This window comes from Trematomus bernacchii, unplaced genomic scaffold (genome assembly GCF_902827165.1).
Source record: "Trematomus bernacchii unplaced genomic scaffold, fTreBer1.1, whole genome shotgun sequence".
NCBI lineage: Eukaryota > Metazoa > Chordata > Actinopteri > Perciformes > Nototheniidae > Trematomus > Trematomus bernacchii.
In genome coordinates, this window is record NW_022988097.1 from 8,302,921 (window position 1) to 8,317,741 (window position 14,821).

At 40.2% G+C, this 14,821-nt stretch overlaps 3 protein-coding genes across 4 annotated transcripts; 1 reads left to right on the plus strand and 2 right to left on the minus strand.

Annotated features, from left to right (window-relative positions):
- The first annotated feature begins 945 nt into the window (after positions 1 to 945).
- On the plus strand, positions 946 to 3,207 carry vma21 (vacuolar ATPase assembly factor VMA21). The gene is made up of 3 exons (XM_034121428.1): positions 946 to 1,147; positions 1,456 to 1,565; positions 2,253 to 3,207. The coding sequence occupies exons 1-3, from the start codon at positions 1,092 to 1,094 to the stop codon at positions 2,393 to 2,395; spliced, it is 309 nt and encodes a 102-aa protein (XP_033977319.1). The 5' UTR covers positions 946 to 1,091; the 3' UTR covers positions 2,396 to 3,207.
- A 4,143-nt stretch (positions 3,208 to 7,350) lies between these two features.
- Positions 7,351 to 10,310, minus strand: LOC117475029 (gap junction alpha-3 protein-like). Its single transcript, XM_034121084.1, has 2 exons — positions 10,023 to 10,310; positions 7,351 to 9,198 (listed from the first exon to the last, which is right to left on the minus strand). Exon 2 carries the CDS (start codon positions 9,172 to 9,174, stop codon positions 8,098 to 8,100), a length of 1,077 nt encoding a protein of 358 aa, XP_033976975.1. The 5' UTR covers positions 9,175 to 9,198; positions 10,023 to 10,310; the 3' UTR covers positions 7,351 to 8,097.
- Positions 10,311 to 10,773: 463 nt separating this feature from the next.
- cx31.7 (connexin 31.7) lies at positions 10,774 to 13,996 on the minus strand. Of its 2 annotated transcripts, XM_034121087.1 has the most exons (3): positions 13,885 to 13,983; positions 13,282 to 13,362; positions 10,774 to 13,047 (listed from the first exon to the last, which is right to left on the minus strand). In XM_034121087.1, exon 3 carries the CDS (start codon positions 13,031 to 13,033, stop codon positions 12,206 to 12,208), a length of 828 nt encoding a protein of 275 aa, XP_033976978.1. In that variant the 5' UTR covers positions 13,034 to 13,047; positions 13,282 to 13,362; positions 13,885 to 13,983; the 3' UTR covers positions 10,774 to 12,205. The 2 variants fall into 2 exon arrangements, with proteins under 2 accessions (XP_033976978.1, XP_033976977.1); XM_034121086.1 differs by lacking the exon at positions 13,282 to 13,362 and having other exon boundaries at positions 13,885 to 13,996.
- Positions 13,997 to 14,821: the final 825 nt, after the last annotated feature.

Sequence of the window (14,821 nt, forward strand, 5' to 3'; positions counted from 1 at the left end):
TATATCTGCCATCGGCAATTAAAAAAACCTAACTGTTGAAGGCTTATTTTTACCCCTTGAATAGTTTATTATAGAAAATAAATATGATCAATCCATAAGGGTGTAAAAAGTCCCTACCCTCAAACACTCACTTTAATAGATATTCTCAATAAACAGTCTAGACAACATACTTAACATTGTTTTCATCTTATCCTCAAGGCCAAAGAAGACACTTTATGATGAGCTTCACTTCAGTAAGGCTGCAGGTCACAGAGTCAGCTAAATGAATGTAAGCCTTATGTAGTTAAAAATAAATAGATAGATAGGTTTATATTTAATGACCTCAATCAAATTATATCACTTTCCAGGATCGTGTGGGGGTGTATTTAAGATAAAAGTGACATTAGAATTACTCAGAAGAATTTTGATTTCAATTGACAAGAACGGTATTTCTTTAACCTAACCCTAGCAAAGAAACTGTAAAAAAAACATCCAAAACCAGAAAATGCAACAACAAAAAAAGTCACATAATGAAAATTATTTCAAATGTGTATGACAAAAGTGGGGGCCCCGGAAATAAAATATTTAAGAGGGGACAAAAGGTACTATCACTTTACCCGAGTATTTCCATGTTATAATACTTTCTATCCCAAAGTAGAAATGTTTTACCTTTTTTACTTTTACTTAATTTCCTTTACCTGCAAACTCTAGGTACTTTGCATATTAGGATTTTACATGAGCTACAAAACATAAGATTATCTTAAATAAATGATCCAGTGTTATTTATACATTTAAAAACGTTAAACTATTCATGTATAATAGAACATTTCAGCACCACACCGTAACAAGCAATATTAAAATCTTGCACATGTTTGTATCATTAATGATAATCCATCAATAGCTAAATGCAGGACACCACGCTTTGAATCTCTAGAAAGTCTAGCAACGCGAGACTAACTGTCGTCAAATCTCGTCATGTGACGGTCCCGTGATCCTATGCGGAAGTATAGTTTTCATCACCGACAACAAAACGCAGACGTGAAGGAAATCGCTAATATTAACCGATAATACCTTACTGTTTTATCTTTATCTCGCCTCATATCAGCCCAGCAATGGACGGATCTGTCAGAACAGCTTCAGACGACGGGCTGCAGTCTTATAACAGAGGGTGAGAAGAAAACAAGCTGCTGCTTTAAATGAAAAGCTAATATTAGCCTAGCTAGCTTCCTAGCCTACAGTTAGCATTACTGTGCGTGCAGTGACGACTGTCCTAAAGACAGCCCGTCCCCTTGAGCTGCTTGGTGTTGAACGTGTGTCAAAGTTTGAAACTTGACTTTAACTTAATGTGGCACATTCCTGGAAGATAACATTAAACACAGCCATGGGACATCCCCGCATCAGTATGTCGCAGTCCCGTGGCTCCTGTAGTATTTCGCTGCCGTGTTTTCTGACCCATGCACTTGCCCTCCTCTGCAGGAATGAGAGCTCCCTGGTGTCAGCCCTGAAGACGCTGCTGTTCTTCACCATCATGATGGTGACTCTGCCCATTGGACTCTACTTTGCAACCAAGGCGTACCTCTTTGAGGGTAAGCTTTGCAACCCAACCTATTAATATGTGTGTATTTTTGCTTCATTTACCAAATCTATAGGCCTGCTAATTCCGGCCAGGCTCCATTGGTAGTGCAAGGCAAAGAGATGTTTTGCAGTATTCTTTTTTTCTAGCTGGAATTCAATTTAATCAGGGCTGCTGCACAATGTATTGTTTGATTGATGCAAAACATTTTCCCTGACTCAAACAATTGTTTTGATATGCAGGCTCTGCACTGTAAGATCTATCACAGTTGTTATGGATCAATTTATAAAAAAATCCAAAGCAGGCCTGACTAGTCGATGAAGTAACGATAAGTGAAACAGTAGAAAAAACCCAGAAGAAAGATTTTGTTTTAGAAAGACAAACAACGTCAATATTATGGAATTACTTTGTCCACAGAAAGGCGGTTGTTGACCGAGAACCAAATTCATGCATTTCATTTAACAATATGCCAATACTGATGATAGGCTGGTACCAACGTGTATCTCTACAACCTTTCATTGGTGATACAAAATATTTTTGTAATATACGCAAGACTGAATCAGGATTATTTTAAAGAGAGACTTGCATTATCAACTTTCATCTAATATTGGCTTTGTTCTTTTTTAGGTGGTCTTTTTTTAAACGTATTATAGGCAGCTACTTGTCATCACTGCTAACTGTTCTCCTCTTCCTCTCCCAGGGTCCATGAAGATGTCCAGCTCTGACAGCTACTTCTATGCAGCCATTGTTGCAGTGCTCGCTGTGCATGTAGTTCTGGCGTTGTTTGTTTATGTGGCCTGGAACGAAGGAACCACGCCTAAAGGGAAGGGCAAACACGATTAAAGCATGTCCTTATCGGCTCGTTGGACCGGAGGAGACGGACAGAAGTGGCATGGATCGTACCCCCCCCCCCCCCACCATGGGCTCCAGCAGTAAACACAGCACCATCTACCAACCAGACTGTTAGGGGATCTGGTTCGTGCCTAGGCTCTAACACAAGGTTAAAGCATTATATTATTCCCTGGCGGGGGGAGTGGAGTGCTGGGTGTGTTTTTTACCAGCTTCAGCAGGTCCGCTTTTTGACTTCATGTTCTCTTGAAATGTTACTTTTGTTGACAGAGGAAGGCCACTTTTTAAGAGGCTTTGTTAAAAGATAAGTGCTACAAGTCCATGCACAGTTCAGATATGGTCCTGTAGAAAAACATCTTCAGTTTTGATGCGTGTCACACACACGCACACACTATATGTGCTTGTAATGTGAATGTATGAAGAATTTGGTTCCAAAATGCTCTACGTCCATTCTTTGCGCTGCTGAATAATCTTCTGTCCTCAAATGTCCATTCTTCTGCATACATTGAATAATGACTTTAATTTAAACCCATGATGTGTGTAACTTTCATGCTGTATTTTGGTTCAAAATGTTCATAACGTTTTGTCCTTAAATGAATCACACATCTGTTTCTCGTTTGTGTTGTTTCTTTCTGTGTGTTTGTAGTTCAGTGATATTTTGGAACTTGGAATAAGAAAAAATAGTTGCAAGATTATATTTAAAGAAATGTTTTGTATTGAAGATGTTTCGTGATTTGGGCGTGTTTGTGAAGTGTGATGCAGATGAGAATGTTGAGTGGCTCAAATAAACTAGAAACAGAAATCAATCTTTTTAGTTGTTTCTCATAATTTCAAAAGGTTTTGTGTGCTATTTTTACGACAGGAGTTCCTTATTTTATTGGTGGATGTATCAAACTATGTGCATGAAATACGTATATCCTTTTGTTACTAAAGATATTCGCTAGTATTAGATAAGGTGGACCTTTATTTATCCCTGTTGGGAAATTCAGGAGTGAAAGTAACAAAGTGAGAATGAAAAACGACAGTACAGATTCACACAAGGTAAAAAAAGTACAAAAATGTAAAAGGAAGTTATATAGTAATTGTTAAAACAAGATATATATATATATATACATACTGTACTGTATATACACGTATTTAAGTGACAAGTCGCATCAAGTTTCTGCTACATTTTCTTTTTAGTTTTTGACACAAAACTTAAGTGCTTAACTAGAAATGCCTGCAGTGTATGAAATATAGCAGTGGCTTAATAAAATCAGATTTTTAAAAATAGAATTTGGGAGGAATATGATTTATGAATGAGTCAATGAGCTGGTAAACAAGCTGTGTCACGCAAGAAGCCATGACTACCCTACTATTTGTCGTGCAAGCCAGAGTAAAATGTGTGCAAAGAGATGCATGTATGTGCACATTATTAGCACGGAGATTGGTGTTTGTAATGTCATGCGTAATCAAAATTAGAGCTTCCATTGAAAACAAACATGATTTGTATTCAAGCACATGGTCTTTGCGCGGTTCTCTTTGTGATTAATAGGTTTGTTATTGTGTTTATCCCAGAAGCAAATTCAGCTGTCACTACAGCAACATAGTTAAAATGCAAAAACAAAATAACAGCAACAAATATTGAAATTGATTACCTAATTCATCCTCTTTCAAAGCAGCAATCACAGTGACATTTTTTAAATCACTTTCTTAAGGGCTGGTCGCAGTTTTTATGGGTCAAAAGCCCACAATAGGCCATTTCCCTGTGTGTGTTATAAATAGTTTACTTAAAAAAAAAGTTTAAATTTCATATCAAAAACTACAAAGTGAAAAAAATGTGGTCCATCCTGACCTGTTCTAAGGATTACTATTACACTTTTATTACTGGTAGTATTTGTGTTATTAGTTGTGGTATTGAGGTTGGTGTTAATAGTAATGGATATAATGTCAGTAAGGCATTTTACACCATACTGACTAAGTGCATGGAAAGTATTCATTTGGCAGTAACCGCCCCCCCCCCCTCCCCAACAGCCCATGTGTGAGAATAGCTGCATCATGTATTATGTGTACATTTAACACACACACACACACACACACACACACACACACACACACACACACACACACACACACACACACACACACACACACACACACACACACACACACACACAACATTAAATAAAAAATGCCTAATTCATTGACTCTGGACGAGCTTCGGCTGTCACATGGAGCAACAAACCCCCAGCCCGTCCCCATGGACCACCCAACACAGAGGCCAAGACAAGACGTGACAGACGCTGAGCCATGATGGCATTTTCTGCTTCAGAAACCGTGTCAGCAGCTGATTTCTGTTCAGTCCTCTCTGTGCCATGTGGGACTCTCTTCCACAGCACTCGTGTGGCTCTATCCTGCAGAAACTGGGGCTGCATTGACTCTAACAAGGCTGGTGTTGGTGATGAGGTGACATGCCTGCAAGCAATCAGATTGAGTCAGTCAGCAAACATCAGAAGCCTCGTTTTTCCTTTTGGCTGATATTTCTAAAGCAGCAACATAAAGCTGGTGCAAGGGCAGGCTTTGCTTTTGGCGCTGTCATTTATCACACATTAGCAGGTCCGCTGAGTGTGATGAGAAACAGGCCGGAGTGTGCTGAACATTTACTTTAAACAGGGATTAAGTAAACAACAACAATGACTGTGTTCTTTGTGGCCTACAATGAAATCCACATTCAGTACAGACTCTTTGTTTATACATATGTCCTAATTAAAAAAACAGATATTTAATATATCCTGAAATTATTTATCAGTATGCATCTGTATCTTGATTTCATTTGCCCAGCAGATGGCGTGCCCTCAGTGGAGCAGCATGTCAGTGTTAAAGTCAAAGCAAAGGGAGAGGGCAGTAGAGGACTGTGCTATAGCTTCTGATAAATATTATGAAGCACAGGCAACAAAACAGAATAAAGTGATAGACTTACTCATCAAATGATATCCACCATTACACACAACCAAGGCAGCGCTTTTCTGTGCTGTTACTATATTTCCCATTAAACTGCTACAGCACTGAGGAAACAACAGTTTTTCTTATTTATACAATATTATTTTACTGTAAATTAAGTCATAAATGTAAAGTGTATAATCGCTATTGACTCTCTAGATTAGTTTACAATATACTACAGCATTTCTTGTTAAGCCCATTTATTAGAAATACATTGCTAACATTTACATTTCATTGTTTTTTGATTGTTTAGGTGCATGGCTTGTTCTGTACTGTACATTTAGTTTTTTTTAACAGAGTTAGGCTAGAAATAAAACCAAATCTCCATTAAATGGTTTTTACTACTCAATAACTAAGTTACGTTAAGACCCTTGAGGCAATTTCACTTTTTAGGGAATGAACAATTTTTTTTAGGGGGTTTCAGAGTTGGGGGTTAGGGTGTAAGTGTGTTGGTTTTGTTGTAGTGAGTAATCTTAATGTCCTCACACAGCCCCACCTTCACGTGTCTCTCCATCTTTACAGAATGTGTTACTTAAAGCTGTTAAAATAATTAATTAAGCATTTCTCCCATAATTTTGGCAATGGCTAATTCTCCTTCTATTTTGCATTTAGGTTGCGCTGTAAAAGAACACATGTGTTCATTATTATATTTGGATTTAAACAAGGTTAAACATTTTTACCTTGGTCTATGAATGGTACAATACATTTTGCCAGTTTGAAAGAGTTAGTCTACATTATTATGTCAAGTGTTGTATTGTATATTATAGGGACATTGTTGCAGTTTTCCTGTCAGGTAGAGGATCCTAAGAACATACTGAAACCACTAACAAGGGCCTTACTTTTTACAAAAGACAGTGAAGAATCATGATGTGTCATTGTTGTACCTCAGACAAACACAATTCTTGACTAATGTATTGTGTCTGAGATGGTGATGCTGTTATTCATTTCATTTGTAGAGCTACAAAATATACATAATTACTCAATGTCATCTAAAGTTAACAAATCACAGACTTTATTACGTGATTCATACAAACCGAAAACCTTTACTTACAATCCTCTGATGCAACTGCAATATAAGATGTTGGCCTTACACTAAAAGGATTTCATTTCAAAGTGCTGGAAATCCGTCAACGCTCATAACTCATATCTATTGATCTTCATTTATCATTTTATTAACATATATAGCACTTTTTCTAAGATATGATCACTTTATAACATCTTGGTGTTTTATTTCCATCTGTGAAAGATTATGTTTTTTAGAATCAGAGACTTTCTGGATGACTTTATGATTTATGGAGCACATTACACATAACAATCCTGCTGTTTTGTCTGGGAGATAAGAGACATTGTTTCTGGCACCACAGCAACCTAAAGTATAGAATAGTATGACTACACTCAATCGTATCTCAATACATTCATAAACTTCAACTAAAAGAGTTGTTTTTAATGCAAATAAAGAAACATTTGTATTTGTTATTCCCCTTGACACATAACTCATAGACAGAAAATGATGGAGTCCGAAGGTATGAGACATGTCATTCATTTGAAGGTTTCCATAGGGGGGGGGGGCTCCTCTTTCCCGGTACACCAGTGTATGTTGTGCATGTGTGGGATATTCAGACCACAAAGGCTTTACTCATGACATGTTTGTTCCTGCTCAACAAATGTTTCTGGGTGGATACTGATGACTCAAACTACACCTGGTACTGTAGATGCTTATTTAAGAGATTCAAAAATAAAAGACTCAAATATATGTACAGTACAGTTATCTGAGCTACCGTTCATAGAGACTATACATATGACCAATATTATTCTTTCAACTCCTGAGTTGATTGTATTTTTTCCAGGAGTATGAAATAACACTTGCAACATGTGTTCCACTAAAGTGATTCTCCTTTGTTTGCTGAGGAAGACTTGAGATTATAAATCCTCTGCTAACTTTGCAAATTTAAGACAGATTTATTTCAAGCAGTTTTACAAATATGGTTGTCACCAAGTGCCTCACGGAAAAACCAACGGCACAAACAGAGATATAAACAAGGATCAACAAAACAATGTGCTTGTAATTATGTACTTGCTGGCTGTCACAATAAAGGAGGCGGCCCAAATGTGGGAACTCCTGAGACCAGTGCAATTTCTTTTGAGGCGCGTCCTGGAATTGGGCTCGAGTATTTCCAATGTTCAATGTGTTCGCACGACTTTTCATTTCAAGCCTAAGCAAGTGAACTACACTGGTGACCTCAAAACTGTTAAAGGAAGTTAAATGTTACTATTCACCCTATCTGATTTCCTCAAATGAGGTCAGGCCAGACATGAACAAGCCTCTGCCCTGGATTCTGTTCCCAAAGTTTTGGCAGCTTTGTACACACAGGTGCGTTTTTTGGATTCATTCACATTCATGTAAAACCTGAGCCGACTATATTTGTTGTTGATTTGAGGTTCTCAGGGACAAAAGTGAATCGTGGAGGGATAAAAACAAAAGCCAGCTATGGGACACTTCTCAGTGGAACAGAAGAAGTTCATCAGAAACGTGACCAGCATCAGTCTTTGTACATTACTGAACAGCTCGGTGCACCCTACAGTGTCACTCCTTTCTCAGTTGGAATGAGTCAATCCGCCATCTTAAAAGGGGGTCAGTTGAGCATGTGTGAATGCTTTCAAACAACATACGATCCCCTCGCAGCAACTTAAGACACCCCAGAGAAACATAAACCTCCTCATATCTGCAGATCGTCTATTCTAGTCTTGTTGTTGCTGTGTTTGGCACTGCGGCCGGGCCTGGCCTGCGTAGGTGACCCGGGGGCCGATCCTGCTCCCTTCTTTGCTTTCAGGTCACATTCCTCTGGGTTGTTGCTGCTCCTTTCCACCGCTAAATTGTCCTTATTCTGTTTGTATGCCGCCTTGCTGTGGTAGGGGTGTAAGGACGAGTCTGTGCCCTCGGACAAAGGGGAGAGGTTGTAGCTGGGCACGGGGGGGTAGGGCGGCTGCACTTGGTGAAAGTAGTCGTCGTAACTCGGCGCGTATGCCACCGCCGCCTCGCTGGGCTCCTTGGGGACACCCTTAAAGGATTGATAGCGCCTCCTGAAGGCGACGCCCTGGCGACACTTGGTGAAGCCCAGGTGGTAGATCTCTATGAGGTTGAGCAGCAGAGACACGCTGGCCACTCCCAGCATGAAGATGATGAAGATGGTTTTCTCTGTAGGGCGGGATATGTAGCAGTTTACCACATTAGGGCAGGGCGATCTGTCACATTTGTACATGGGCTTCAGCTTAAAGCCGTACAAGAGGTATTGAGCCACAATGAAGCCCACCTCAAACAGGGTTTTAAAGATCACATTAAATACATATGTCCTCAGGAGCTCTCCCTGCAGGCGCACGTGGCCCCTCTCGTCCCTCACCAGGGGCTTCTTGGGCTTACCCTCCACTATGAGGGCCTGCTTGTCTGAATGTAGGGCATGTTGCCTGTCCTTCTCTGCCTGCTTTTCCTCCATCCGCACCAGGTGGAGGATGTGCCCCAGGTAGATCAACGTAGGCGTGGACACAAAGATGATCTGCAGCACCCAAAAGCGGACGTGTGAGATTGGGAAAGTGATGTCATAGCACACGTTCTCGCAACCGGGCTGCTTGGTGTCGCAGATGAAGCCCGACTGCTCGTCGCCCCACACCTTCTCTGTGGCCGCGCTCAGGATCAGGATGCGGAAGATGAACAGGACGGTGAGCCACACCTTCCCCACCACAGTGGAATGCTCCTGGGCTTTTTCGAGAAGCTTTCCCAGCAGGTTCCAGTCCCCCATGGCTGTGTGATCTCAGATCTGGGACTGGAGATATGAAAACAGTCAAAAAATATTCTTTAATGTCATTTGTGACTTATTTAATATTATTAATCTGATGGTTGAAGTGGGCTACAGGGTTTCTGATATCTAAATATTCTCTTTAACGTCTTACTAAGACGAGAGCAAAGCTGCTAACCAAGTGTACAACAGGGGGAGCAGGTAGTGGCATTTTCCACGTGGACGCAGACAGGATTATATTTACTTTAGGAGGGTATATATTTGGCAAGTGTGGACAGGGGGGGGAAGGCAGCTTCCAGTCATGATTCTGAGTCTCCCAGCCTCAGTGGCTGGAGCCACAGCTACATGAGTTATATATGAGGTGAAATAAAACACCGGGCAGATGTGGTTAGATTGAGAATTAGAAACAGTTGAGTAATGTCGGTCCTGTCAACTCCTGTAACACATTGTTATAAATATATTCTACATTTGATATATGTACATGTGCAGTGGATTAACAGTACATTCACGGTCTGCTACTGTGAGCGACAATGAATTCTGATAACTGCTAAAACTGTGGCAGGTGAAACGATATTTACGGAGCCACCACTAATACATCTAGCTACTGTTACAGCACCTGTAGACTGGGTTGTAATTTTAAACCAACATTTGCTTTCTATATTAGACTTTAAGACTATGTAATCCCCCATAAAAAGAAAATATCATGAACATGAATAGAAAACAGAGCATTGTTCCTACACAACACAGCCTGATGACAGCCTGTATACCCTTATACTAAACTTGAACCACTAACAGTACCTTAATGTACCAAACCTAATCACAGAGAATTCAGATTTACTGGATAAACCCACCTTGTCAGCTTATGCATCCCCTGCGGTGAAGCCCTACACGTCTTCGAGGGTCCATGAGGCCGCCTGCTTCGCTGACAGGCCTCAGTGCAGAGCTGATCTTCGGGCCCCCAGCAATGCCCTTGAATGGACCGGAAAAGTGGACTTCTGCTGGACACAAGCTCCGTTCCACGCCGACAAACCCACCGACTCAGTCTTCTCGCCTCAAATACAACTAAGGCAAGAATCAGGACCCAGGCCTCGGGGTCTTCCACTGACCACAACACACACGTAACCTGCTGGACCCTCTCTCAACCATGTCCGGCTGCCCTGCCTCCAACACCCCTCCCCTCCGCGGTTAAATTTGGCACAGGGTACACTCTCTAATGTAAACTAATAAAGCCCCTCTACTCGCTTGTTAGAGTGAGTGACAGGGCAGCTGGCCAATGAAGGTGTCCGCTAAGTCTGTCTGGCCACAAGTGGATCTAAATATAGCACGAGGGTCTCTCCTATCATGGGGGGCATGATTTGGAGATGAGTAGCCATTTGCATCCTCAAGTTACAATCACAGTGACAGAGAGGGAAAAGTTCTGTTTCTACATTTCAGTATTGAGAGTTGGCCCAGTATACAAAGGGAAAACACAGTTCATATAATCCTAAATGAACCTTCTGTTCTTCTTTTGACAGATGTCACTCTTTACCAATGTGGTACAACTTTTTGAAAAAAACTAAAATGTTGTATAAATAAGTTCAAATAATGATACATTATCAGGCAGTTTATTACATTATATTACACAATGTACAAGTATAGTTTCAACCCACATAATATATTAACCGGATTGCATAACTGGGAGTAAATTCATATTTACATTTAAGCATAACTGTTGAATCTGAATTTTTGTATGCGATACAATGTGTATAACAATAAAACAGTTGTATGTACAGATACCAGTGTGTATTTATAATATAATAAGAGGGATATTAGGGAAAACAAGTGCAACTGTCTGTTAGTAGGCAAACCTCAAACAAAAACAACTCAGAAGCTACAAGGTAAGTATGCAGCAGTATTTACAATTAAATACATGCACAAAAACATATTTACAGTACTAGGATTCTTCAAGGTTTATTGAAATACTATTTTGCTCTGTGCACCATTCTGACTACTCTTGTCAATATACATACATTAATATTGGGTCAGTAGTAGAGATGTTTGTGGAAATGTAATTCCAAATGTTTATTTTATTATTTTGTATGCACTTGTTGAACTAAAATATCTAATAAAAGTTGTTCAATTATAGACATTATTTTAAACCAACTGTTATAAGGGCTACTACAGACCTTTAATGGAATTTACTCTATCAGCTTTTATTCAGGCTACAATTGAATATGGTACATATTAACATGTTTGATATAAATAAAACATTTGTTTTTATCCAGCATATTAATGTTTACTGTAATCTTTGCACCTATGGAGTACGGACCCCAGCGTTGTTTTTGCACAGTATGGCCGGTTATCTAAAATTATGGATTTCTTTAGTTTTAATACTAGGATTAATCCAAATTGTGTTTTAATGTTTTTGGGTTCAGGTGCCGGTGAGAAACTGAGATCCATTACTCTACTGTAGCTCTTTTCCCAACAGAAACCTTTCAAAGGGACACTTTGCCTGTAATATATTTCTAAATCAATGTTTGATGATTTTAATACATCATATATCTATAACTGTATGGCAGGAATTGGTGGTTTTTAAACAGTCTGCCAACTTACCAAACCTGCATGCTTTTCAAACAAATCCATATTTTAAATAGAATTACCAAGCAACTTTGTCGTAAACTGAATACGTTTTGATGCTCAGAATTTTTTTTCATTGGCTGAAGATACTTTGCACTTTGGCAGGTTGCTTCTCATACTGCGTACCAACATAAAACACCAAAATAAGCTATGGCAAATTGTTGACAATACACTACACCCGAAACAAAACACACCTCTTTTACTTTCACCACTGGCTCCAAATAGTTTAGACATGTTTCAACAGCAACTATACTTGTCAGTGAAAAAGAAAAAACAGATGAATAAATGAACGTTGGAATAAATCATGTATACTGTATGTACACTGACCAAAATATACAGATGCTGTGCCAGTAATGCAGAGCAACATGCTCCATGAATGTGGTTACTGTGGATTAGTTCAAAGGGAAACAGCAGAGTCTCAGAAAGCAGAACACCTCTCATCTTTCTCAATTGGGCTCTTTTTGGTCACAGATAACTTAGATTTGAGAGAATGGTCTGCGATCAGCTGATTGATTTCATTTTGCTTATAAGTAGAGAATCTTTGACTTATCCAAGCTCCTTTTGACCCCTCCTCGGGGCCTCGTATGCACCGCTGACAGGCCCTGCCGATGAGGTACAGAACCTCGGCCAGGTTGAGCAGCACACACAGCCCAGACACTGCCAGCATGAACACAGTGAAGATGGTCTTTTCTGTCGGTCTGGAGACAAAACAGTCCACCGTGTTGGGGCATGGGTACGAGTCACACTTCACCAAACGCACCATCCTAAAGCCAGGATAGATCAAGTAGAAAATGTAGAGAAAAGCCAGCTCGAACAGGATTCTGAAGATGATGCTGAGCATGTATGTCCACCACAGAGCTCCACTGATCTGAAACTTCTGGGTCTTGATACGTTCCAGCTCCTTGGGGCTGCTGCGGCCCGACTTCCTCAGGATCTTCTTCTCGATGTGGCGTCGGTGGGCCACATGCATGGCCACCAGCAGGGCGGGGGTGGAGACCAGGATGAGCTGGAGGGCCCACAGGCGGATGTGCGAGATGGGGAAGAACTGGTCGTAGCAGACGCTGTTGCAGCCGGGCTGCTGGGTGTTGCATGTAAAGCCGGACTTCTCATCCCCCCAAACGCTCTCCGCAGCCACCACCAGTACCAGGATACGGAAGATGAAGATGACGGAGAGCCAAACGCGTCCGATCCCGGTAGAGTGCCTGTTTACGCCGCTGATCACGGCATAAAAGGCTCCCCAGTTCATTTTCGACTCCAGGTCTGCGGAAAAAGAAAGGTTATATGAATGTAAGCCAAGTCACATCTCTGGCTTAAAGTTAAATCTTATAACCATATTAATGTTTAAAGAAACATGCAGGAATTAGTCCTTGAAATTGAACAAAAGGGACTTACATAGACATTGGTTTATCACTTTAGACGACTTAGTTATTGTCTGCCACACCTTAGTAATTTAGTAAAAGTCTAACTGATGTTACAGTAGTTTTAGAGGTTTACCAGGCTCAGCCAGCGGTGCAAGCAGCGTAAGCAGCGCCGGGTCCAAAGATGACCATCTTGAGGTTTGGCCTGAGCATCAAGCTGGCAGAGTGAGGAACAACAGAAAATAATTGCCAAGTAGCAAGTTGGCCGTATAAAAGCAGGGGTGATGGCCTGCTGCTGTGCGCCGTCACCATACGCAACAGGGCGAAGCCAATTGCGAAAGATTCGGCGAGCCACGTGATTTGCTCACGCTGTATTAATACTGTACTCCCAAACTGACCCACAGCCCAGAAGCAGACAGACTGACATCCTGCCAGCAAATTCCTCCAAGGAACAAGCAAGACAACCAACTCATGAGATTTTTTTTTTTTTAAAAGACAACTGAGAGATCTCTTTTGTTTGTGACAAAGGCTACAGACGATACCAGATTTACCTAGTGCGAACATTATAAGCTGATTAATTCAAATAAAATCACTTCAAATGGTAATGATGCTTTAACAATCACGGCAAGTATTTGTCAAGTCGAGGCAATGGGGCGTGTAAGCCCTCACTCACATAAAATCAGACCTCATTGCACACTGAATGTTAGTATAAAATAGAAACAAATGATCAACATTTTACCTTCAGTTGTGTTGGTACACAAAAATGTGTACAAAGAAGAAATGAATTAAAATACTGTGTTTTTTAGCAAGCCTAAAGGCTGGGTTGAGAACACCCTGCGTTTGGAAAATGCTAATCATTCCTCCGCCACTAGCCAGTGCCCTGCACCGTAGCAGTCATATGCTCTTATATAAACTATTTACATACAATGGCAGCCTTTATTGTGCTGCAACAAGACTCTTTAGAATTCAGATCAAACGCCTTGACTTCCGCCTACCCCGGGCAAAAGGAGGAATCTGTGTGGACACAAAAGGCCTCTGCCAGAAAAACAATTTATTGTGCTGGTCAGGGTAGGAAGATTTGGACCTGCATGAGGTTTGCAGATTCAGACAGAAAATTAGCTGTATAACTAACGTAAAACACGGATGTAGGAGAAAATTAAAAAGCCAGTCTTAAAGAGAATCTCATTCATACACACCATTTGATAAAAACCTTTCTTACAACTTGTTCAGTGGTTTTTGCAAAAATAGCCATGTCCCAAATAAAGATATCTATTCAATGGCTTCTAATATTGAATATTGCTTTTATTCTCGTTTAGTTTTTTATGCATTTATTTGTATGTTTTTTGTTATTGTTGATGTATCATACAGGTCCATTTTCTTTCTTGATTTGTACAACTGTACATGCTGCAATACTGTAAATTATGTTATTTGTTATTAAATTAAATAGTTGTGCCATGTGCTTTTCTTACTGACATTTTGCCCGGGAACTAATTATCTTGGCCTTAACTCATTTTAAATAACATTTTATTATATTGATTTGTTTTGATAACCCTTTGTGGGAACCTATAGAATCACACTCTAGGACACATATCCAGAAGTTTTGATTATAGTTGTTTATTGCATTGACTGTACAGTATATGCTATAAAACACTAATGTCCTAACCAATGAGCTACAG

Coding starts and splice junctions, on each gene's coding strand:
- vma21 (XM_034121428.1), top strand. CDS start 1,092: ATGGACGGATCTGTCAGAACAGCTTCAGACGACGGGCTGCAGTCTTAT. Junction 1,148..1,455: donor CTGCAGTCTTATAACAGAGG/GTGAGAAGAAAA, acceptor CCTCCTCTGCAG/GAATGAGAGCTCCCTGGTGT. Junction 1,566..2,252: donor CAAGGCGTACCTCTTTGAGG/GTAAGCTTTGCA, acceptor TTCCTCTCCCAG/GGTCCATGAAGATGTCCAGC.
- LOC117475029 (XM_034121084.1), bottom strand. CDS start 9,174: ATGGGGGACTGGAACCTGCTGGGAAAGCTTCTCGAAAAAGCCCAGGAG.
- cx31.7 (XM_034121086.1), bottom strand. CDS start 13,033: ATGAACTGGGGAGCCTTTTATGCCGTGATCAGCGGCGTAAACAGGCAC.